General features: G+C 40.3%; 2 protein-coding genes across 4 annotated transcripts; one reads left to right on the forward strand and one right to left on the reverse strand.

Annotated features, from left to right (window-relative positions):
* Positions 1 to 2,054: 2,054 nt before the first annotated feature.
* Positions 2,055 to 9,220, reverse strand: lrrc41 (leucine rich repeat containing 41). Of its 3 annotated transcripts, none has more exons than XM_055923165.1 (10): positions 8,797 to 9,220; positions 7,117 to 7,203; positions 6,826 to 6,890; positions 5,704 to 6,517; positions 5,243 to 5,476; positions 4,705 to 4,869; positions 4,257 to 4,358; positions 3,833 to 3,961; positions 3,302 to 3,374; positions 2,055 to 3,013 (listed from the first exon to the last, which is right to left on the reverse strand). In XM_055923165.1, the coding sequence occupies exons 1-10, from the start codon at positions 8,939 to 8,941 to the stop codon at positions 2,794 to 2,796; spliced, it is 2,034 nt and encodes a 677-aa protein (XP_055779140.1). In that variant the 5' UTR covers positions 8,942 to 9,220; the 3' UTR covers positions 2,055 to 2,793. The 3 variants fall into 3 exon arrangements, with proteins under 3 accessions (XP_055779140.1, XP_055779143.1, XP_055779142.1); XM_055923168.1 differs by having other exon boundaries at positions 8,837 to 8,934; XM_055923167.1 differs by having other exon boundaries at positions 7,677 to 8,890.
* A 7,745-nt stretch (positions 9,221 to 16,965) lies between these two features.
* Positions 16,966 to 19,400, forward strand: LOC129855466 (proteasome subunit alpha type-7-like). The gene is made up of 7 exons (XM_055923169.1): positions 16,966 to 17,185; positions 17,562 to 17,688; positions 17,830 to 17,954; positions 18,200 to 18,322; positions 18,537 to 18,656; positions 18,872 to 18,934; positions 19,035 to 19,400. Exons 1-7 carry the CDS (start codon positions 17,084 to 17,086, stop codon positions 19,128 to 19,130), a joined length of 756 nt encoding a protein of 251 aa, XP_055779144.1. The 5' UTR covers positions 16,966 to 17,083; the 3' UTR covers positions 19,131 to 19,400.
* The last annotated feature ends 3,303 nt before the right edge of the window (positions 19,401 to 22,703 follow it).

Genomic DNA, 22,703 nt, shown 5'->3' on the forward strand with positions numbered 1-22,703 from the left:
TTCGTTCATGCGTAAAAATCTTCATGGACACGTGAGCTACACATGCTAGCCAAAGTTGCTAATTCGACAGAAGAAATGGACATTCTAAAACAAAACAACGATTTATTGTGGAACTAGGATTCCTGGCATTGCATTCTGATGAAAGTTCATCAAAGGTAAGGGAATATTTATGATTTTATTTCGTATTTTTGTTGACTCTTTTGACTCCAACATGGCGGAGAATGGCTGAGCGCTGTCTGATTATTTTTACTAAAGTATTTTTTTTTTTAAATCTAACACAGCGGTTGCATTAAGAACCAGTGTATCTTTAATTATATGTGCAACATGTTTTTTTCAGCAAAGTTGATGATGAGTTTTTCTGTTAGATTACGTGGCTGTCTAAAATTTCTCCGGACATTTTGGTGCCATTTGTGACCATGGCGGCAATGTAAAACACGATTTGTAGCTATAAATATGCACATTTTCAAACAAAACATACATGTGTTGTATAACATGATGTCATAAGACTGTCATCTGATGAAGTTGTTCAAAGGTTAGTGATTAATTTTATCTCTATTTGTGGGTTTTGTGAAAGCTATCTTTGCGGTGAAAAAATGGCGTTGTGTGTTGGGCTATTGTGGTGAGCTAACATAAATATATGTTGTGTTTTCGCTGTAAAACATTTTAAAAATCGGACATGTTGGCTGGATTCACAAGATGTTTATCTTTAATTTGCTGTATTGGACTTGTGATTTCATGAAATTATATTATATGATATCCCTGTGGCGCTAGGCTAGGCTATGCTAGTCAGCGTTTCTGATGAGAATGATCCCGGATCCGGGATGGGTTGTCCGTAGAAGCAAGTCTGCCATATCCTCTGTTTAAAAAAAAAAGGCAGTAAATGAGGCTGAATTAACTGTTTCGCTGCCAGACAAGGCTCCGCTGAAAGCCAGGTTTAGCAGTGGTAACGTGTTGGGACAGTTTTATGTAGGCCCAAACAGTTTGTGGGCACCATTTGTCAATGTTATAGTGCAATTCGTGTTGTGTAGTGGCTTTGCTGGCATGCATCCCACTTTTTTTTGCCCCACCAAGATTTACACGCTAAAATCGGCACTGCTACTTGTCAAGGTTCATTCCGCCGTACTCTTTTTATAAGGGTGTGTAACAAAGTAATAACCATATTGAAGACTATTTTATTTTTCATGAAAAGGCAATTCCTATATGTAATTGTCCCCACATCTTTCTTTCCAGTCCGTTTTGGGTTCTATTCACTGTGTAAATATTAATGTATATTGTCTAAATGTACTTATATTTGTTTTCTATTGAATCATATACTTTTGCCTTGATAAAAGTATTTTGTTAAGACGTTAGACATTTTCACTCATGTCAGGATTTATTGAACCAAGACAACAAGCAATTCAACAAACAAGATATTCTAGGTCATGGATGGGCAACTTTGATGAGGGTGGGGGCTACAAAAAATGTAGGGTCCGCAGTGGCTTGCAGGTCAGCATACCCACACATGCAGTCAAAGCCTTTTGGGGGCCCTAAGTCAAATTGTTGCCCCTCTCTTGACACCAGAGAGAAAATATTGAAGGTTGAGAGCAGAGAAAATGTGGCAGTTTTAAACCAAGATTGCTGCAATTCTACACATTTTGCCATAGGGTGGAGAGAAATGTGTCATGTAATTCTAATCTTAAATGAATCATTGTTTACTAACAGGAAGCTGGAGAGGTCACAGTCAAATGTAGATGCATAAAGTACCGGTCTTAACTGAGCTCTATCGGGGCAGTCCCGTTAGATCTCTTCTATCCCGCTCACAGACAAATTATATTTGCATGATTTAGCTTATTCATAATAAATTCATTATTAATGTTTGGTTCATGCATGTGACAGACCAATACCTTACAAGGCTTCTTCTGTCCCAGCTGAGACTTTTGAAAATGAGATATCCCTTTCTCAAAACAAGGTTCTGGGCGTACTGCCAAATTGCAGATACTGATAGTGAGGATTCATTCAGTCACTTACTTGCATGAACACAGAAATTGGTTATTAGAAAAGCACAAACAATACAATTTTACATCACAAATGTTTGCAGTTTTAATATGATATCAGACAAAGTTACCAAATCAAATGGGGTCAAAATACGTTTCTACTTAAATACATCAAATGCTGCATTATGAACATGACAAAATCAACAATAAAGATGCAGAATGAACAGCTGAACAAGATAAAGGAAACGGTGCATTTGTTGATCTTTGAAAAAACAATTAGGATACTAAACTCTTATGCCATTATTTCACAATTTAAAATGCCAAATATAAGGCCACTTGTATTTATGTAACACATTGTTTTTGGCTTATTAGGCCTGCAACAGCCTTGACATACAAAACAGCAACATATATATGAGTGTTGTAAACTGGAAAATATTGTTCCTTATAAAAGTTCCTTACAAAAGACTTAAAACTGAAGCAATTTCGATTTCCAGTAACTTCTCTTGGGTAGCAGCAAATGTTCGTTCACTTCAGGTTAAGGAACAACATTTTATCCAGGGTCATGTTCAGTTGGTCCGAACTGGAGTGAAACAGGGAAGTACTATCTGTACTTGTCTAATAAACAATGCTCATATTTTTTTCCCATTGCAAAATGCTTCAGTGTTACTAATGAACACAACCCAGAATTCGCAAGGTTACGAGATGAAGTGTCCCCTATTTAGAGGTCTAGGACCAGCCTCCCCTTCCACAGAAAACTGTCCCAAGATCAGCACCGAGAGGTAACTTGACACTACTCCATTCGCATGACCTAAGACCTAGTTCACATCATGCTGATGTGGTCAGCCATGGTGTCTCTGGAGTTCCAGTGGTCGGTGATGAGGTCACAAAGGTGACTGAGGGTGCCCAGAGCCGTGTCCCTCAGCTCCATGTCTCTGTCCAGTGGGTTGCTCTTCAGGGTGAGGAGTAGTTTCTGGGGAGGGCGGTGGGTCTCCAACAACTTCCCTAACTCTAGCAGCTCAGGAGGCTGGATGAAGTTGGAGCTATCAACGACAAAGACAGGAAATACAAGAAACAGAATGGCTACGTTCCAATTTGCCACCCTTCTCTCAAAGTCTGCAGTTGTACACTCTACATCATGGATTTAACATTGGTGGAACGTGAAACTCCCCACAGCCAATGCTTACACCAATCCATGACGGGGAGTTTGCAAGCGCACACTTTGGGGGAAGTGTGGAGAATAGGGACAGAGTCCAACTCTCATAAGACAAATTAGGCCTCTTCACAAAATACCAAAATAGCCTACTGAAATGCTTATAGCAGCTACTTGCCTGATGTCCAGCTCTTTCACTGTGCTTGGTGAGGGTCCTTTGAAGAGTTCCCCCAAAACTGTCACAGTCTTGGCTAAAAGGACAAAATAAAAAGAGTTGTTTCAATTCATGCATTCTATTTCAAAAATCGAATTCATACTATCCAGAGGTGTAGTAGCTTTGCGTGATGTATTGTTGTCTCTACCTTCTTGCCTTTGTGCGGTTGTCTGTGTCCAATAATGTGTGTACCATGTTTTGTGCTGCTATCATGTTGCTGCCATGCTAGGTTGTTGTCTTAGGTCTCTCTTTATGTAGTGTTCTGGTGTCTCTCTTGTCGTGATGCGTGTTTTGTTCTATATTTTTTATTTTAATCCCAGCCCCAGGTCCCCGCAGGAGGCCTGCCTTTTGGTAGGCCGTCATTGTAAATAAGAATTTGTTCATAACTAACTTGCCTAGTTAAATAAAGGTTAAATAAAAAGGTGGCAGGGGCGGGGGACGTAGCAAGAAAAGTCTGAACGAAACCTGTGAAACATAGCTAAGTTGGCCTCTTACCGAGGCGGTTTTGAGCCAAGTTGAGAGACTGGAGAGATGGAACCTTTTTGAGAGAATTAACCAGCTGTCGGACGACATCTTCCTTGTCACTGCATTTCTCCAGAAGCCGACAGTCCTTCAATGACAACGCTGTCATTATGGAGCAGACAGGAGAATAGAATTAGGATGCATCCCAAATGTCACCGTTTTCCCTTTAGGCCCCTTTTGGTCAAAAGTAGTGCACTACATAAGGAATAGGGTGCCATTTGAGACACATCCATAGAATAAACTGATCAAATGCAAGAGGCTTTGCTTGTTTGTGATATCCATGCTGCATACCACTTTTTAGAGCTGCATACATATTAGATAAAATTTAAAAAATAATAAATATGAATTTTAATACATCATTTGATACAAAAACTACTTCATGGAAATCATTCCTTACCTTCCAACATACAGTAGTTATCCAGTAGCTGGAATATTGCACAGTGACAGTCAGACAGGTTGATATCCTCCAAGGTGAGGTCCTTCAGGTGGCGATTGGACTCTGTAACAGCAGGAACACAAAAACAATTTTACCATATGGGAGAAAATATACCAAAATATCTCCTACGGCTAGGAAGAGTTCCACATGCATTGTACATGAAGTTATTGCGGAAAGAATTGGAAGCACACTAATAAAAAACAAAACAGATAATGGGCTAGAATATGCATTATGTGAGCACAGCAGCATCAACTTACACATACAAAACTGCTAGAAAATAGCACTTGGATGCACCGACTAAGTCGCGCTCTTGATAAGAGCATCTGCTTAATCTAAATGACAAAACTGTCAAATGAAATGTAGTGCTCGTACTCTACGTTGACAGTGGTTTTAAATGACTCCATGTTACCTGCCACTGTGTTGAGGAGGTGGCTGGGTGAGAAACCAGTTGAGCTGTTGATTCCTGAGACGTGAAGTGAGGCGAGGCGAGGAGAGCGTAGCAACACACACATCAGACTCTCCGCGCTGGTCCTCAATTTGGGTACTTTCACACACAGCTTCTCCAGTGAGAGTTCTAGCAATGGAAAGTTGGGACAAGTCTCAAATACAACACAAAAAGAAATGCTCTTTGGATCCAATTCTCTGCGACTCAATTTTAAAAAGTAAACATTTATATACCATTGTTTTATAAATGCGCATATGCAATCCTCATGTCTTAATATGTTAAACCTTTCTTATGTTGAGATTTCACTTTTCTTGTTAAATTAATCTCACCTAACCCGACAACTCACTAAAACTTGATTTTAGTTCAAATCTGCATTTAATCTAAGACGAGGATTACTCTATGTCTGGTAAACCGGCCCCACAAACTACAATAAAACAAAAACATTTTGTACAGGTTGGATATAAATAACTTTGGGTGGTCTATATAATAGATTGTCGGCCACCTGCATGGTGTGCTGGCTGGGGAATGCTTCTCAGTGGGGCTCTGTGGTACTCTGCTACAGGGTGGATCTCCATGGAGAATGACCTGAGGGTGGGGCATGCATTCAGCAGAGACTCCATGAGAGCAGGATGGGTCAGGGACCCCACATTCAGCTCAATCAGGGAGCAGCCTGGTGTAGCAGACAGCTGCTGGAGAGACTCTGCCAGGCTCAACGCATCACCCTCCTCAAAGGTCCCTGCAGACAGAGGCATCAACAGAAACACTAGCCTGCGTCTGAAATGGCACCCTATAGCCTTTATAGTACCCTATTCCCCTTATCCTGGTAGTGCACAATAAAGTGAATAGGGTGCCATTTGGGAGGCAACCAACGAGTGCATTCCACTTTCATAACTGTCCTTTTTAGCATACCCTTGTTTTGTAATAAACACAAAGCACAATAGATTGTATAGATTATACACTTACAAGCACTTTGCAGGCTTAGAGAGTGGAGGCACAGCCAAGAAGGCAGGAGAGGAAGCAGTACAGGGAAGACTCCAACCCTGAAGTCATTGATCTTTAGTGAATGGATTTGCCCCTTGTGGCAAATCTCTGTCGAGTGACCAGCCGAGGGAATAAACATCTGGCACAATGGCTTGGGGACCATACACTGGCATGGGGAGCTGGTCAAGTCAAGCTCTGCCTTCGCGGAGGCAATACTCAACCTTGGACGCTTGCATGGGGTCCCACCATTATGATCTTCTTCATCAGGCTCCTCTTCCTCTGGGACCTGGGAGTTGGCTGCCTCAGCATCTCCAGCGCTGCTTCCTGCAGTGTTTGGCGCCTGGCAACATTTGACCATCTCCCCTTGCATGGACTCCATTCGACATTGGTGGCTTTTACTCTGAGGTCCCCTGCCGTGAAGAATCCAAGCCAGCAGACGAGGATCTGGGCTCTGGTTTATGATGACATCACGGGCTGCCCCGTGGTCCAGTAAACGGTGCAGGGTGTATAAGACATCACTGGGCCACTCTCTGAGCTGAGTGCTCTCTCCCAGTTGAATGCGCCTTACACCCTTCTCCAGAACGCTCAGAACAGACCTCCTCGCGAAGAAGTAGCCGTGTGGTCGTGATGTTCGAAGAACCAGGTGCTGGATGTATTTGGCCATGACTAAGAGAAGGGAGTTAAAGTTGACATTCAGGAGGTATTTCGTATCACCTCCGAACCTGAAGCCATAGAAGGCCAAGTTAAAGAGCTTATGCATGCTTGTCTCCCTCCATTCATCTTCGGTGAGTATGGTCTGGAAAAGAAACAAGAATAACGTAATAATTAGGGCAAAGGAACACATTCTCTAGAAGGTTAAGTTCAGAACTAGTGTTAGAGGGTTCAGAACTAGTGTTTCAGACTATAGATCACACACATAGCCATCCTTGGAACTAAAACTAGTAAGACCTAGTTATCCGGCTTTTGTTTTGTACTTTTCAACATTCTCAATGGATTGCCTCACCTTAGTATGTGGTGGAGAGTGAAGTCAACTGCATGATGGAATTTAAATAGTGAAAAAGCCAGATGTCATAAAAGGGATTATTATGTGGATAAGATACTTACACTCCCTTTGCGAGGCCCAGAGATTCTTCTCAATATTCCTGCCCACACAAAGGAGGTGGAGATTCCTGAAAGACAGACAAATAAAATGTTTAATAGAATAGCAGTAGTTAGCTACCCTCAATGAGCTACACCCAGTCTGAAAAATGGTCTGCCTGCCTGCAACATCAGCAGTGTGATTTGAGGCCTGCTGGTCCAGTAAGTCATTTGGCTGCGCTGATCTCGCCACTGACAGTCAAGGTGAGAGCGTAGCTGACAACGCCATGGACCAAAGCAAGGCTTTACAGTACTTACCTTTCCGGTTCACTGCAGGCTGAATTCTATCCAGATCAACAATGTTTAAATGCTGCAGGAGCTCCTTGATCAGTGAGATTGGTAGGTCTAAATGGGTAATATTAAAAACGGTTAATTTTCAGGATATTCAGACTGCATTTTATCTTGTTTATCCTCTTTAGGAATGCAGTCAGTAAGGAACATTCTAGCTGGTCATTACACATACGAGTCATTGGGCAAAGGAGTCTGTTTTGTTAAGAGCCCCGACGCTCAATCTGAACATTAACAAACGTCGCTTGAGGTACAGTTTTGGAAGCATTAGGACCTTATCTTTCATATCTGCGAGAAATCATTTTCAAAAAACAAAAAAAAGGTTAAATTGATACACACCTTGATAGGATTAGTGTGCCCACACAGCCATATCTCCATGTTACAGCGCTTGTTTGACAACAGACAACCACCTGTGCTAATTGCCTATCTATACTGAGTTACAGTTCATATAAGGAAATCAGTCAATTGAAATACATGCATTAGGACCTAATATATGGATTTCACATGACTGGGTATACAGATATGCATACCTTTTAAAAAAAGGTAGGGGTGTGGATCAGAGAACCAGTCAGTATCTGATGTGACCACCATTTGCCTCATGCAGTGAGACGCATAGAGTTGATCAGGCTGTTGATTGTGGCCTGTGGAATGTTGTCCCACTCCTCTTCAATGGCTGTGCGAAGTTGCTGGATATTGGCGGGAACTGGAACACGCTGTCTACAAGTCAATTCAGAACATCCCAAACATGCTCAATAGGTGACATGTTTGGTGAGTAAGCAGGCCATGGAAGAACTGGGACATTTTCAGCTTCCAGGAATTGTGTACAGATCCTTGTGACATGGAGCTGTATATTATCATGCTGAAACATGAGGTGATGGCAGCAGATGAATGGCACGACAATGGGCCTCAGGATCTCGTCACGGTATCTCTGTGCATTGAAATTGACATTGATAAAATGCAATTGTGTTTGTTGTCCATAGTTTATGCCTGGCCATACCCTAACCCCACCACGGGGCACTCTGTTCACAATGTTGACATCGTTGGAGACGGCTTATGGTAGAGACATTAACATTACATTATATGGCAACAGCGCTGGTGGACATTCCTGCAGTCAGCATGACAATTGCACACTCTTTCATTTCAGCTCATGAAACATGGGAGCAACACTTTACATGTTACATTTTTATTTTTGTTAAGTGTAGCATGCTCCGAACACCTGTGTGTAAGTGTAATTCAAGAAGTGTAGTTTCGTTGGATGAAGACACCCATAGCTGTATGGATCTCCGCAAAACTCCTACAATATAGTTTATTTTTTATTTTAAGGATTCTTTATCGATGAAAGATATGGGCCATATGTTTCAAAAGTCGTATTGCAAGCTATGATTATTGACGTTTCTAAAAAGTTAAAATTGCGTCGGGATTGTAGTTCACATGAGTCAGTCGTGGGCAAAGTTAATAATGGCTGAAAACGGTAGGGAGAAGGCAGAATGCCACCTAGCGTTTTCGAGGGCTAGGTTGGGTACCAGCCCATTCATGTATTGTACATGCATTAGCTAAAATAGCCGAGTAACACTTAGCTTTGATGCAACCAAGATCGTCTTTCGTCCAGCACAATGGTTCCCTTGGCTGCATCGAAGATGAGACGCTTACCAAGAGCTTTCTTGTCTAGTACATCCATGTGACGACTCACTGTTTTGATGCATATCTTCTTCAAGGTGGGTGTAATGGTGGAAGTAACTTTGGCATCCTGCCACTCCTTGGCTCTTCTAATTTGTTCAAGGTAAGGAGCAGGCATGCTCAGTCTCAGATGAAAAACGAGGCAGATTAAATAAACATGCAGCAGATCAACTCCACAGATTTCAGTCAGAGAATATTTGCTAATACTCAAGAGTTCAGCTGCGCTATTTCATCATTTAGGCATAACACCTAAAAAAGATAGCAAAAAAACGAGCTAACTAACCAGCGAATGGTTTAAAAAAAAAAAATGAATTAAAAAAAACTCCAGATATCTCTTCAAATTGATACAGGTCGTAGTTTGGTTCCTGTAGACTTCCGGTTAGTCATTGTCTATCAAGACGTCATAGTATTCAAGGATAAAGAAGTACTTCCGGATCACGTATTTTTGGAATCCTTCAGAATAATAGTCCTGTCCTGTATACATTGTGAATGAATAATTAGGGAGAAAATGATGGAAAATATGTACAATTATCGATATATTTCATACTCGTTATCATACGAATAATAATTAAACGTATTTCTATAAGATATGTCATTATTTTATCAAATAAAATAAATGTCAAGCCTAAATGGTCAACAATGTTTTTTGTGTGTACTTCGATCGTTTATTGCACCATACAAATCTATCTGTAAATTGTGTCGCAGTAAAACACTGGTCCATTCTAGAAGTTCAGCTGTCCAACTCCACAGAGTTTACACCCAGAGGAGCGTCACTGCTCATTTGGCGGCCCGTATAGAGTGGCCCATCAACTTAAATCCAAAAGTATTTTTCATATTGGACATACATATTGCACCATACAAAATTCTCTGTAAATTGTGTCACATTAAAAATGGCGTCCATTCTACTCAGGAGAACTTCTAGTTTCTAAATCCACAGAGTTTACACCGAGGAGTGTCGCTGCTCATTTGGCCTATCTTATAGAGTGGCCCATCAACTTAAATCCAATCGTTTTTCATATTGGACATGCATATTGCCCATGTTTCTACTAATACATACTAACAAATCACAAACTGCTGGGAAACACCAATAAAAAGAGGAGTCATTAGACAAGTAGAAAAGCACAACAACCCCAAAAATAATTACACAAAATAAATGTTTAAGAATTACAAGTTGTACATTGGCTGGCCTAAAATCTATGTGTTCAAACTTTGCTAATATAAACATTATAACTAATGCTTATGAATTTAAACAATATATTTACAAGAATATCAACACAACTTCCATTTGGTTCTTTTGTGATTTCAGCAAATGCCCTTGGCGAGGAACATCACATCTCAAAGGTCCCAGGCTTTCAGTTCCTGAAAGACAAAATTACATATCTGAGAATCATGCACCATATAACATTCAACTGAACATGATTATTCTTTCACATCCAGTCTTGGAAAAGTACATCAAATAATTATTTTCCAGTAAGATCACACTAACTATAGAGACCCAAAACCTCAAATTATGCCCATAAAGATTGTCTTTCAATAAACCCTCCAGTACAATTGATAAGATCACTTAATTCTGTATGAGTCATTCATTACACAACAGGCGTTTCATAAAATTATATTTTCCTCAAATTCATGACTTCCTTGATCTCATTAGTCATTTAAATAAAAAATAAATAATTTATTAAATAATTTATATAAATAAGAATAATTCAGAAGATAACTTGTTATTTCATGCAAGTCATTAAAAAATGAATACGTTATCTTAAATCCATATGAAAGTTCAGTACATTATTCAGCTCCAACGTTCTAAGTAAATACTTAATTTCTGTCAACACATACAACAGACACTCTCTCATACCCTTTTGACAAAATCGATTAATGCTGCCTCCAAAAAGGACTGCTTTGGAAAATAAACATATAGATACCACAACATCTGCTATCTGTATGTTTTATAAATGTAGGGCATTGATGACTGAATTCATAGTCGAGACTGCTATCCACCAGAACTCCATGACATGCCAAGTATTGCACGGCCAGGTATTTTTGCAGTTGGTACATAATGCCTTCAAGCTCCATCTCTGATTCTTGTCAATTGCTATGGATACACAATGTGAGGATCTCACATTTACAGCTATTATCACTACCTCAAAACACCACCAATTGAACACTGCTTCTGGGACCTTTGGCAGAACATCTATGTTTTGCCAATAGACATTATGAAAATCTTGGCTAACAAAAGAAGCAGGAGCCATAAATACATTATTTGATTTCACCTGACTGTTGTAAACATCTATAATCCCAACACTAAGCAACTTTCCATTTCTTATTGTATCATAATCCTCTCTACTTAGTGGACATGGTAGGCACTTAGATGGACTGGGAATTTCACCAGGTGAATGCTTGTCATTCCATTGGTCAGTGCACAAGTTAGTGGTCTGTTTCTGATGTTCTTCTATTTGCTACCAAAACAAATGAAGCTTCAGAAAATACATCTTAGACTAATTCAAAGATATAGGCTAGTGGAGATTTTGATCTTTGAGTACAGTTAATGTACCAAAGTTGATCCTAAGATTTGGTGTACTTTTTCAAAAATGTATATTTATCTGAAAATGTCATTACACTAGACAATTCATATGTGTGCTTGCTATGTATGCTGGACAGAGTAAAATGTGTAGGTAAATTGCTTTTTGTTGTCATAACCATTTTTATTAGTAGTGTCTGTGGTGCATGGAGTACATAGCTTTGATGAATATTGCAAGAAGTATTGCGCATGCTAGAAGTCCCGCTCTGTTGGGCTAATTGCTGTTCAAGATAACCTTTGATCCCGTCATCTGAAGTGTATCTTACTTCAAGGATAAGATCTTTCCCATTCTTGCCATCAACCACTGCCTTATTATCACACTGGCTGCAAATTAGAAAATCTAGACTGTGAATATAGAGTAGATCATTTGTTAAGAAATGTTCCAGAAGTACCTGTTTAGGGAAGTCCTCAATGTTTCTCACATCATTGTAGTTCACTTGTTGCTCTACCATCAACTGTAAAACCTTTAACAATTTCAATCTATTCCACTGTTTGATGGCTTGAGTGAAAGGTGGACAACAAGGCCTATGTTCCTGGATAGCACTTTATAATCTAGAATGACATTCTGTTAAAGCTGACGTCTGACTAGGAAAGGCTAAAATAGGTCAAATGCAACCCTTAGCATAACAGAGTTTTTCTCCATCAATTTGTCAACGAGGGCAAATTTGAAAATAAATCTCTCCGTCTGCGTTTTCGTTATGCTTGGAAAAGTATGATATATGCAGGTCATCTGCCTTCAATTCAAAACCATCAAAAATCAACTGTGACCAGTAGTGCCCCTTTTTTTGCTGTTTTGCCTGAGTGGCATATTACTGAGCTCAATCTGTATGCCTGCCTGTTGTCACCAGCTGGAATGTCAATACTACGAGATGGGGATATTGGATCTCGCCTTACTGATATACCATCTGAAGTAACACATTTAACATGGAGGATAAGAATATCTGGAGTGGCAGTCCATACTGTTTGTCTGACAAGCACTAAATCCCATGTTCTATATGTACAATTCCTTAAGAAAGTATGCACACCTGTCACGCCCTGACCTTAGAGATCCTTTTTATGTCTCTATTTTGGTTGGTTAGGGCGTGAGTTGGGATGGGCATTCTATGTTGTGTTCTATGTTGTCTAGTTCTATGTGTTTGGCCGGGTGTGGTTCTCAATCAGAGGCAGCTGTCTATCGTTGTCTCTGATTGGGAATCATACTTAGGCAGTCCTTTTTCCCTCTTTCATTTGAGGGTTCTTATTTTTGCATTGGTTGTTATTTTGCCCTGCAGAACGTCACGTTCGTATTTTCTTTTGTTGTTGTCGGTGTTCTTTAAATAAATATATAGAATGAACACGTACCACGCTGCGCTTTGGTCCACTTCTTCCCATGACGATCGTGACAGCTCTGTCACACAGAGCTAGCTAGCTAGGTAAACAATGAACCATAATCCCAACTCATGATGTTACTACCCTGCATGAATCTACAGGTAGACTAACCAACCAGGTTCAATGTTAGCTAGCTAATATTAGGCTATAACTAGTGGCTCTGAGATACAAATTATTAGATCATACACATAACGCTAGTTAGTGAGTCAGCCAGCTAACGTTAGCTAGCTAGCTAACAGTACACTTTAACTTGAAATTAAAAGACCTTATGTCAAAATTATAATATCTGAAAATGTTACCCGTGGTCTGAAATTGGAGTAAGATAGCCAGAACAAATTTACCAGCGAGTACGTCTATCAACAGCAGCTTCATTAAATAGTATCCGCAAAACACCAGTCTCAACATCAACAGTGAAGAGGCGACTCCGGGATGCTGGCCTTCTAGGCAGAGTTCCTCTGTCCAGTGTCTGTGTTCTTTTGCCCATCTTAATCTTTTATTTTTATTGGCCAGTCTGAGATATGGCTTTTCTTTGCAACTCTGCCTAGAAGGCAGATAATCATTTGATAATACAGAAATGAACCACCACAGCACACAGCCAAGTCAACGCAGGAGTGGCTTCGGGACAAGTCTCTGAATGTCCTTGAGTTGCCCAGCCAGAGCCCGGATTTGAACCCGATCGAACATCTCTTTAGAGACCTGAAAATAGCTGTGCAGCAACGCTCCCCATGCAAACTTACAGTTTGAGAGGATCTGCAGAGAAGAATGAGAGAAACTCCCCAAATACAGGTGTGCCAAGATTGTAGCGTTATACCCAAGAAGACTTAAGGCTGTCATCGCTGCCAAAGATGCTTCAACAAAGTACTGAGTAAAGGGTCTGAATGCTTATGTAAGTGTGACATTTCCATTTTTTTTGTTTTATAAATTAGCAAACATTTCTAAAAATGTGTTTTTGCTTTGTCATTATGGAATATTGCATATAAATTGATGAGGAGAAAAAACTATTTAATCTATTTTAGAATAAGGCTCTAACGTAACAAAATGTTGAAAAAGTCAATGGGTCTGAATACTTTCAGAATGCACTGTATGTCTGTTATAAAAATATGTTGTTTTTTGACACAAAGATTTACTGTACTAGTTGCTCAGGCTTCGATCTTGTCCCATCTTGATTACTGTCTGGTAAGATGTTCAGGTGCAGCAAATAAAGACCTAGCAAAGCCACAGCTGGCTCAAAACAAAGCATCACGCCTTGCCCTTAAATGCACACAGAACTAACATCAACAACATGCATGATAGTGTTTCATGAGGGTTGAGGAGAAATTGACTACTTCTCTTTTAGTCTTTTTAAGAAACATTTGTGTGTTGAAAATGCCTAACCAGTTGTATAATCTATTTGCATACACTTCAAACAGACATACAATCCCCACCAGACATGCCACTATGGGCTTCTTCACGGTACCAAAACCAAAAACAGATTTACTGCGTCGCTCAGTTATCTATAGAGCCATGCCAATGTGGAATACTCTGCCAACAGAGGTAACTCAGGCAAAAAGCAAGTTTAGCTTTAAAAAACAGATGAAAAACATATTGTATCACAGCGTCTCTCCTCTTTCGAAAGATCTAATTTAACTGTACTGTTTCTAAGAATACATTATGAATATTCATATATGAATAGTCTGTAAATAGTATTTTAGTTGTCTCTTCTTGTCTCCTATATTTAACTCTTATGTTGTTCTTGTCTATTTGTCATGTGTTTGTACTCTATGTTTTATGTTGACCCCAGGAAGAGTAGCTAATGGGGATCCTAAATAACTAAACTGAACTAAACCCAACTGTCCACTCCTGTCCTTGAGCCAACCCTGTCCTTACCCCACTGATTGTCCCCTTCTGTCCTTTACTAATTATTCATATTTTTATGGCTGTTTCCCAGCAGTTTGTTATTTGTTAGTATCTTGTATTCTACAAATCAGCTTAGAAACATATATGGTTGAACTTGACTATATGTATGTCCAATATTTTAAAATATATTGGATTTAGTTGATGGGGCACCCTATAAGGGCCGCCAAATGAGCAGCGATGCTCCTCTGTTTGTAAACTCTGGGTTTGGAAACTAGAAGTGCTCCTGAGTAGAACGGACCCCCCTTTTACTACAACACAATGGACAGGAAATTGTGTACTACGGTGAAGTATGTCCAATATGAAAAATGTACTGAACATTATGCAATACGAATATGGGCTAATTAACAATGGGATTTTAAAGTGTTTTTCTAAAGTGTATTATTATAATTATAACAACAATATTATTACTCAAATCAAATCAAATTTGATCGGTCACATACACATATTTAGCAGATGTTATTGTGGGTGTAGCGAAATGCTTGTGTTCCTAGCTCCAACAGTGCAGTAGTATTTCACTATTCACAACATTACACACAAATCTAAAAGTAAAAAAATTGAATTAAAGAAATATATAATATTAGGATGAGCAATGTCGGATTGGCATTGACTAAAATACAGTAGAATACAGTATATACATATGGAATTAGTAAAGCAGTATGTAAACATCATTAAAGTGACTAGTGTTCCTTTATTAAAGTGACTAGTGTTCCATTATTAAAGTGCCCAGTGATTCTATGTCTACAGTATGTACATAGGGCAGCAGCCTCTAAGGTGCAGGGTTGAGTAACCGGGTGCTAGCTGGCTAGTGATGGCTATGTAACAGTCTGATGGCCTTGAGTTAGAAGCTGTTTTTCAGTCTCTCGGTCCGAGCTTTGATGCCCCTGTACTGACCTCGCATTCTGGATGGTAGCGGGGTGAACAGGCCGTGGCTCGGATGGTTGATGTCCTTGATGATCTTTTTGGCCTTCCTGTGACATCGGGTGCTGTAGGTGTCCTGGAGGGCAGGCAGTGTGCCCCTGGTGATGCGTTGGGCAGAATGCACCACCCTCCTGAGAGCCCTGTGGTTGCAGGTGGTGTAGTTGCTGTACCAGGCGGTGATACAGCCCAACAGGATGCTTTCAATTGTGCATCTGTAAAAGTTTGTGAGGGTCTTAGGGGCCAAGACAAATTTCTTCAGCCTCTTGAGGTTGAAGAGGTGCTGTTGCGCCTTCTTCACCACACTGTCTGTGTGGGTGGACCATTTCAGATTGCAGTGGTGTAAAGTACTTATGTAAAAATACTTTAAAATACTACTTAAGTCATTTTTTTAAGTATCTGTCCTTTACTCCTTTACTTTACTATTTATATTTTTTTTACAACTTGTACTTTTACTCCACTACATTCCCAAAGAAAAAAATGTACTTTCTTATCCATACATTTTCCCTGACACCCAAAAGTACTTGTTACATTTTGAATGCTTAGCAGGACAGGAAAATTGTCCAATTCACACAATTGAAGAGAAAATCTCTGGTCATCCCTACTGCATCTGATCTGACAGACTCACTAAACACTAACGCTTTGTTTGTAAATTATGTCTGAGTGTTGGAGTGTGCCCCAGGCTATCCGTATATTAAAAAAACTCTAAAATCATGTGCTCTGGTTTGCTTAATATAAGGAATTCGAAATCATTCATACTTTTCCTTTTAATACTTAAGTATATTTAAAACCAAATACTTTTTGACTTTTATTCAAGTAGTATTTTACTGGGTGACTTACACTTTTACTTTAGTCATTTTCTATTAAGGTATCTTTACTTTACTCAAGTATGACAATTGGGTACCTTATCCACCACTGTCAGATTGTCAGTGATGTGTACTCCGAGGAACTTTACTGTCCAGTCGATGTGGATAGGGGCGTACTCCCTCTGCTGTCTCCTGAAGTACACAAGATTGTTACTATTATTATTACTATTATTATATTGTTATATTATAACTGTTGTTAGCATGACAACTATCTAGTAACCATTACTTTTAATGCTGTCAACAATAAGGTCAATGCTATAATATAATTTGTGCTATAAAGGCAGTTCACTTAATTATTTTTTTCATATTGTTAAACTAAGTCTGCTAACATTTCATCATAAAAATATTACGAATTTCGACCACTTGTATTATTTTTCACGATCTTAATTACAGACTTTTATTTTGAAGGAAAATCACAGAGGTCACAGATTTATGCCTGTTTAGTCTTGCTTGGTCTTGCTGGTGGAACGGACGTGATGGGATCAAACGCACCGCCCTTTCAGCGTTTCCCTAAAAGCGCATGCGCAAATTGGTACCATTCCAAAGCTGTCATTGGTCCAAAGCCTAAACGGGTTGTTTAGCTAACAGGTGAACCCTTCATATTTTTTATTTATTTAACTTTTCTTAGTGGTTAGAGATGGCCGCTAGATATGATAGAGCTATAACAGTATTTTCCCCTGATGGACACCTGTTTCAAGTGGAATATGCGCAAGAGGCTGTGAAAAAAGGCTCCACTGCGGTGAGTGTTATTAGCTAGTTAGCTTAACTAGCCACGCTAGTTGGCTAACGTTAGTTAGCTACTTGAAGTTGCGTTTGGTTTCCAGTCTTAACTAAGGTACTTCGGTTGCTTTGTTGAACTGACAGTGGATTGTAGTTTTAGCTGCGGAGAAGCATCTTGCTCATTTTCAAGCTAGCTAGTTACATAGCTAGCAAATAGCTAACGTTACTTACACATCGGGGCCAGCATGACTTGCATGTTGTTGCTAACCTGCCAACTATCCCAGCTAGCTAAAGTTGCCGAACAGGTCGTCTTTATGCTCATCTCAGAAAAATGATATATCTGCATAACCTCATATGAAGCTATGCAGACTAAGCATTCTTCTTAATGTGTGCAGGTTGGCATCCGTGGTAAAGACATTGTCGTTCTGGGTGTTGAGAAAAAGTCTGTCGCTAAACTCCAAGAGGAGAGGACTGTACGCAAGATCTGTGCACTGGATGATCATGTGTGCATGGCATTTGCAGGTAATGTGAATAGTTATCGTTATCATTTAACATGTGCTGTGTATTTCAGATGCAAGGCCTGCTTTTTAGTGTGTGGAAGAGTAGGTGTTTTGAGTAACAGGCCGGAAATGTATGACGTGTGTCTCTCTCCTGTCCTTCCAGGTCTGACGGCAGATGCTCGTATAGTTATCAACAGGGCCAGGGTGGAGTGTCAGAGCCACAGGCTCACTGTAGAGGACCCTGTTACGGTGGAGTACATCACACGCCACATCGCTACACTCAAACAGGTAGGCTGCATCGACACACTGGTATGAAAATGCATCATTGCCACACTCCACTCTAGTGTTCATTCGGGCACGCTGTAGTGAAACACTTTGTAACAGAAAATAAAAGTGAGTTTCTTATTGGTAGTGGTAGTCATCGCTGTTTCAGTTCTCTTCCATTTGGTGCCTAATGAACATGACTCTGGCATTTTCTCACACACAAACACCTTGAGTAAGAATGTATTTCTCTCTTAACCCCCCTCCTCCAGCGCTACACACAGAGTAATGGACGAAGACCCTTTGGTATCTCTGCTCTAATCGTGGGCTTCGACTGTGATGGAACCCCACGGCTGTACCAAACCGACCCGTCTGGAACATACCATGCCTGGAAGGTGTGTGGCAGACAGTGGCCTCATGTCTGGCTTTATGGATAGAAAGCAGAACACACATGCCCACACTAGTACTGGTTTTATTTAACCTATTTGTGGTTTTGAAGAAATAGTGTAGTATATTGCCTTGGATGTGTGGTTTAATCAGTCAAACTATTTTGTAAGGTTATTTGCTTAGCTTTTTTTGTTGGTAACCGATCCATCTACTCTTCTGCAGGCTAATGCCATTGGTCGCAGTGCAAAGACTGTCCGGGAGTTTCTGGAGAAGAACTACACAGAGGAGTCCATCGCCACTGACAACGATGCTATAAAGCTGGCCATTAAAGCCCTGTTGGAGGTAGGCTAGTGCAAGCACCAGCACTTGCCTGATCCACACTATATGGAGATTACGTGTCCACTATAGTTGCTGGAAAGGACTGTGAAATGAGAATATCTGCGCCGGCGCTTTATGGTTTGGATCGGTCCTTTAGTGTGAAACGGGCAACTAAGTCACTCATGGTGGTTGATGGTAATGAACAACATTATGCTAACCTCCTGACCCTATCCTCACAGGTCGTCCAGTCAGGAGGAAAGAACATTGAGCTGGCTGTAATCAGGAGAAATCAGTCATTGAAGGTACACACACTAATAGCTCAAAAGCAGTTAACTGATTTATTCTCTGGATGGATGTATTTTGTAATCATTACTAATTCCCGGTTTTGTACATCTTTCTCAGCTTTTGGAGTCTAAAGAAATTGAAACCCTTGTGACTGAAATTGAGAAGGAGAAAGAAGAGGAGGCAGAGAAGAAGAAGCAGAAGAAATCAACATAAATCAAATTGGTCTTTCACATCACCTGTTTTCACTTTGTGTGAGGATAGGATACGTTTCAATTCAGGGTGACTGCATTCAATACCCCCTGTATCCAACAACACACACTCCTGTCTCTATTTCTTTTGTTTTGTAGTCTGGTTACATTAGCTATGACCATTTTGTTCACTTATGTTAGCACATTACCCTGAACTGAAGCATTTGACTCCAAAAATAATGCGGTTTATTAATGTAATATTGAACAATAAAATATTCACCTTTTGTATTTTCAACTGACCAAATGTCTCATTAACATGTTATCAAAAATTGAGTACAAAAAAAAAAAACTTTCCCCCTCAGGAATAAATCTGTATGCAAGTGCTTACCCTAAATAGCAAATAGAATAGAACCAAGAGATGAGAATTGTTGTTACGAATTTGTTGCAAATGGGATAGCATTGGCCAATTTAGTTGTGTAGTGTACCTTTATGTGCAAATAATAGGTACCAGTCTTTCCAGAATTTCTGTAGTGAAACTGAAAATGTTTCAAGTGCTCACCTTTGGGGATGCTTGGCTTGCAGGCAGCATCAATTCTTGAAATAGTTTTTAAAAATTGTTGAAAAGACAGGCAAGAACGCATTACAAAACCACTGTACACGTCTAAATAATATAAGATGACAGATCACATTTCATCATCAAAATATTCTACAGTCCGTTTCACCACCGGTTTAAAAGAGGTGTGTCAATTTGTATGTGTCTTCTGGGGCTTGGGGGTTTTTCCTTATCCCATGACCCGGTCAGGTAAAACTCGGGGTCCTATATTTGTAGGCTACAGTGTGACAAAATATTATTATACACTGAACAAAAATATAAATATGTAAAGTTTTGGTCCCATGTTTCATGAGCTGAAATAAAAGATCCCAGAAATATTACATACATAGAAAAAGCTTATCAAAAATGTTGTGTAAAAATTTGTTTACATGCCTGTTGGTGAGTATTTCTCCATTGCCAAGATAATCCATCCACCAGACAAGTGTGGGATATCCTGACTGCAGGAATGTTCACCAGAGCTGAAAATTACATTTTTATTTCTCTTCCATAACAGGCTGACTACACCGCTTGCGTCGCAAAATAAATTAAGAAATCTATGTTATTCAATTATTGCACCAAAACTGCTCGCGCGCGCCATCAAGCGTCTGCGTTGCCAAGGGATAAAATAGAAAGCAGTTCTATTTCTGACTCAGATCTCGCTGCAAGACCTGCCCCTCCCATCTCATTGGTTTATAGAAGCAGGTGCCATTTCCTCATTGGTTATACCCACGTGGGTGACTGAAAGAGAAACGAGGTCGGTGGTGGTAATGCACCTAATTTATAAAAGTTGCCAATCGCAATATAAAGTCCAGAGAAGAAAAAGTCTGGAAGGAGGAGAGATGACTAGAAACGATTCGGTTGACCGTTTAATGTGTGGATTAATTGTCGGAGTAGAGGACCTTGTGCATTTCAGGTAAAATAACAACTCAATGTTTATATCCCAGGACAAATTAGCTAGCAAATTAGCTAGCAACAGCAAGCTATCTTAATAGGACTAAATTGCCATACATGTTTAATGCTTTTCAACCTGTCCCGAAATTAATGTAATTGGTTCAGAGTTTGTTTTGATATTTTAACCTGCGCGTCGTGATCGCGTTTGGTGTGGGGGGACAAAATTAATTTATGCACGATGGCTCACGCACGCAGCCGGTTTGGGTTCCGTGTAAGCCGCCTCCGTTTTAGAGAATTTAAGAGTGTGTCCAACCGGCCTCACAACCGCAGACCACGTGCAACTATGCCAGCCCAGGACCTCCACATCCGGCTTCCTCACCTGCGGGATGGTCTGAGACCAGCCACCCAGACAGCTGATTAAACTGGGTTTGCACAACTGAAGAATTCCTGCACAAACTGTCAGAAACCATCTCAGGGAAGCTCATCTGCATCCTCATCGTCCGTCGCCTTTGTAACTGACTTCAGTGGGAAAATGCTTACCTTCGATGGACCCTGGGACATTTGCTCTTCATGGTTGAATCCCGGTTTCAACTGTACCGGGCAGATGGTAGACTGTGTTTGGCGTCGTGTGGGCGAGGGGTTTGCTGATGTCAACGTTGTGAACAGGCATAAGATACGGACAATGAACACAATTGCATTTTTTCAATGGCAATTTGAATGCATAGAGATACCGTGATGAGATCTTGAGGCCTATTGCCGTGCCATTCATCTGCCGCCATCACTTCATTTTTCAGCATGGTAATGCATGGCGCCATGTCGCAAGGATCTGTACACAATTCCTGGAAGCTGAAAATGTCCCAGTTCCACCATGGCCTGCATACTAACCAGACATGTCACCCACTGAGCATGTTTGGGATGCTCTGGATCGAAGTGTACGACAGCGTGTTCCAGTTCCCGCCAATATCAAGCAACTTCGCACAGCCATTGAAGAGGAGTGGGACAACATTCCACAGGCCACAGTCAACAGCCTGATCAACTCTATGCAATGGAGATGTGTTGATGGTGGTCACAACATATAGTGACTGGTTTTCTGATCAACGCACCTACCACAGATGCGTATCTGTATTCATAGCCATAATCCATAGATTAGGGCCTAATTCATTTATTTCAATTGACTGATTTCCTTATTCCGACTCTTAAGATGTCAGATACTGTAGAACCAAAGGACATTTAACCTCTGATGTAATATAAGCATTATATTGTTGTATATTTTGATTATACAGTGCATTCGGAAAGTATTCAGACCCCTTGACTTTTTCCATTTTTTTTTATGTGACAGCCTTTTGATTAAATTGTTATTTTTTCCTCATCAAACTACACACAATACCCAATAACGACAAATTGAAAACAGTTTTTAGAAATGTTTGCAAATACCTTATTTACATAACTATTCAGACCTTTAGCTATGAGACTCTAAATTGAGCTCAGTTGCATCCTGTTTCCATTGATCATCATTGAGATGTTTCTACAACTTGATTGGAGTCCACCTGTGGTAAATTCAATGTGTGGACATGATTGGACATGATTTGGAAAGACACACAGTTGACAGTGCATGTCAGAGCCAAAACCAAGCCATGAGGTCAAAGGAATTTTCCGTAGAGCTCCGAGACAGAATTGTGTCGAGGCACAGATCTGGGGAAGGGTACCAAAACATTTCTGCAATATTGAAGGTTCCCAAGAACACAGTGGCCTCCATCATTCTTAAATGGAAAGTGTTTTGAACCACCAATACTCTTCATAGAGCTGGCCGCCCGACCAAGCAATCTGGGGAGAAGGGCCTTAGTCAGGGAGGTGACCAACAACCCGATGGTCACTCTCACAGAGCTCCAGATTCCTCTATGGAGATGGGTTAACCTTCCAGAAGGACAACCATCTCTGCAGCACTCCACCAATCAGGCCTTTATGGTAGAGGGGTCAGATGGAAGCCACTCCTCAGTAAAAGGCACATGACAGCCCGCTTGGAGTTTGCCAAAAGGCACCTAAAGGACTCCCAGATCATGAAAAACAAGATTCTCTGGTCTGATGAAACCAAGATTGAACTCTTTGACCTGAATG

The sequence above is a fragment of the Salvelinus fontinalis genome, chromosome 5 (assembly GCF_029448725.1).
Source record: "Salvelinus fontinalis isolate EN_2023a chromosome 5, ASM2944872v1, whole genome shotgun sequence".
Classification (NCBI taxonomy): domain Eukaryota; kingdom Metazoa; phylum Chordata; class Actinopteri; order Salmoniformes; family Salmonidae; genus Salvelinus; species Salvelinus fontinalis.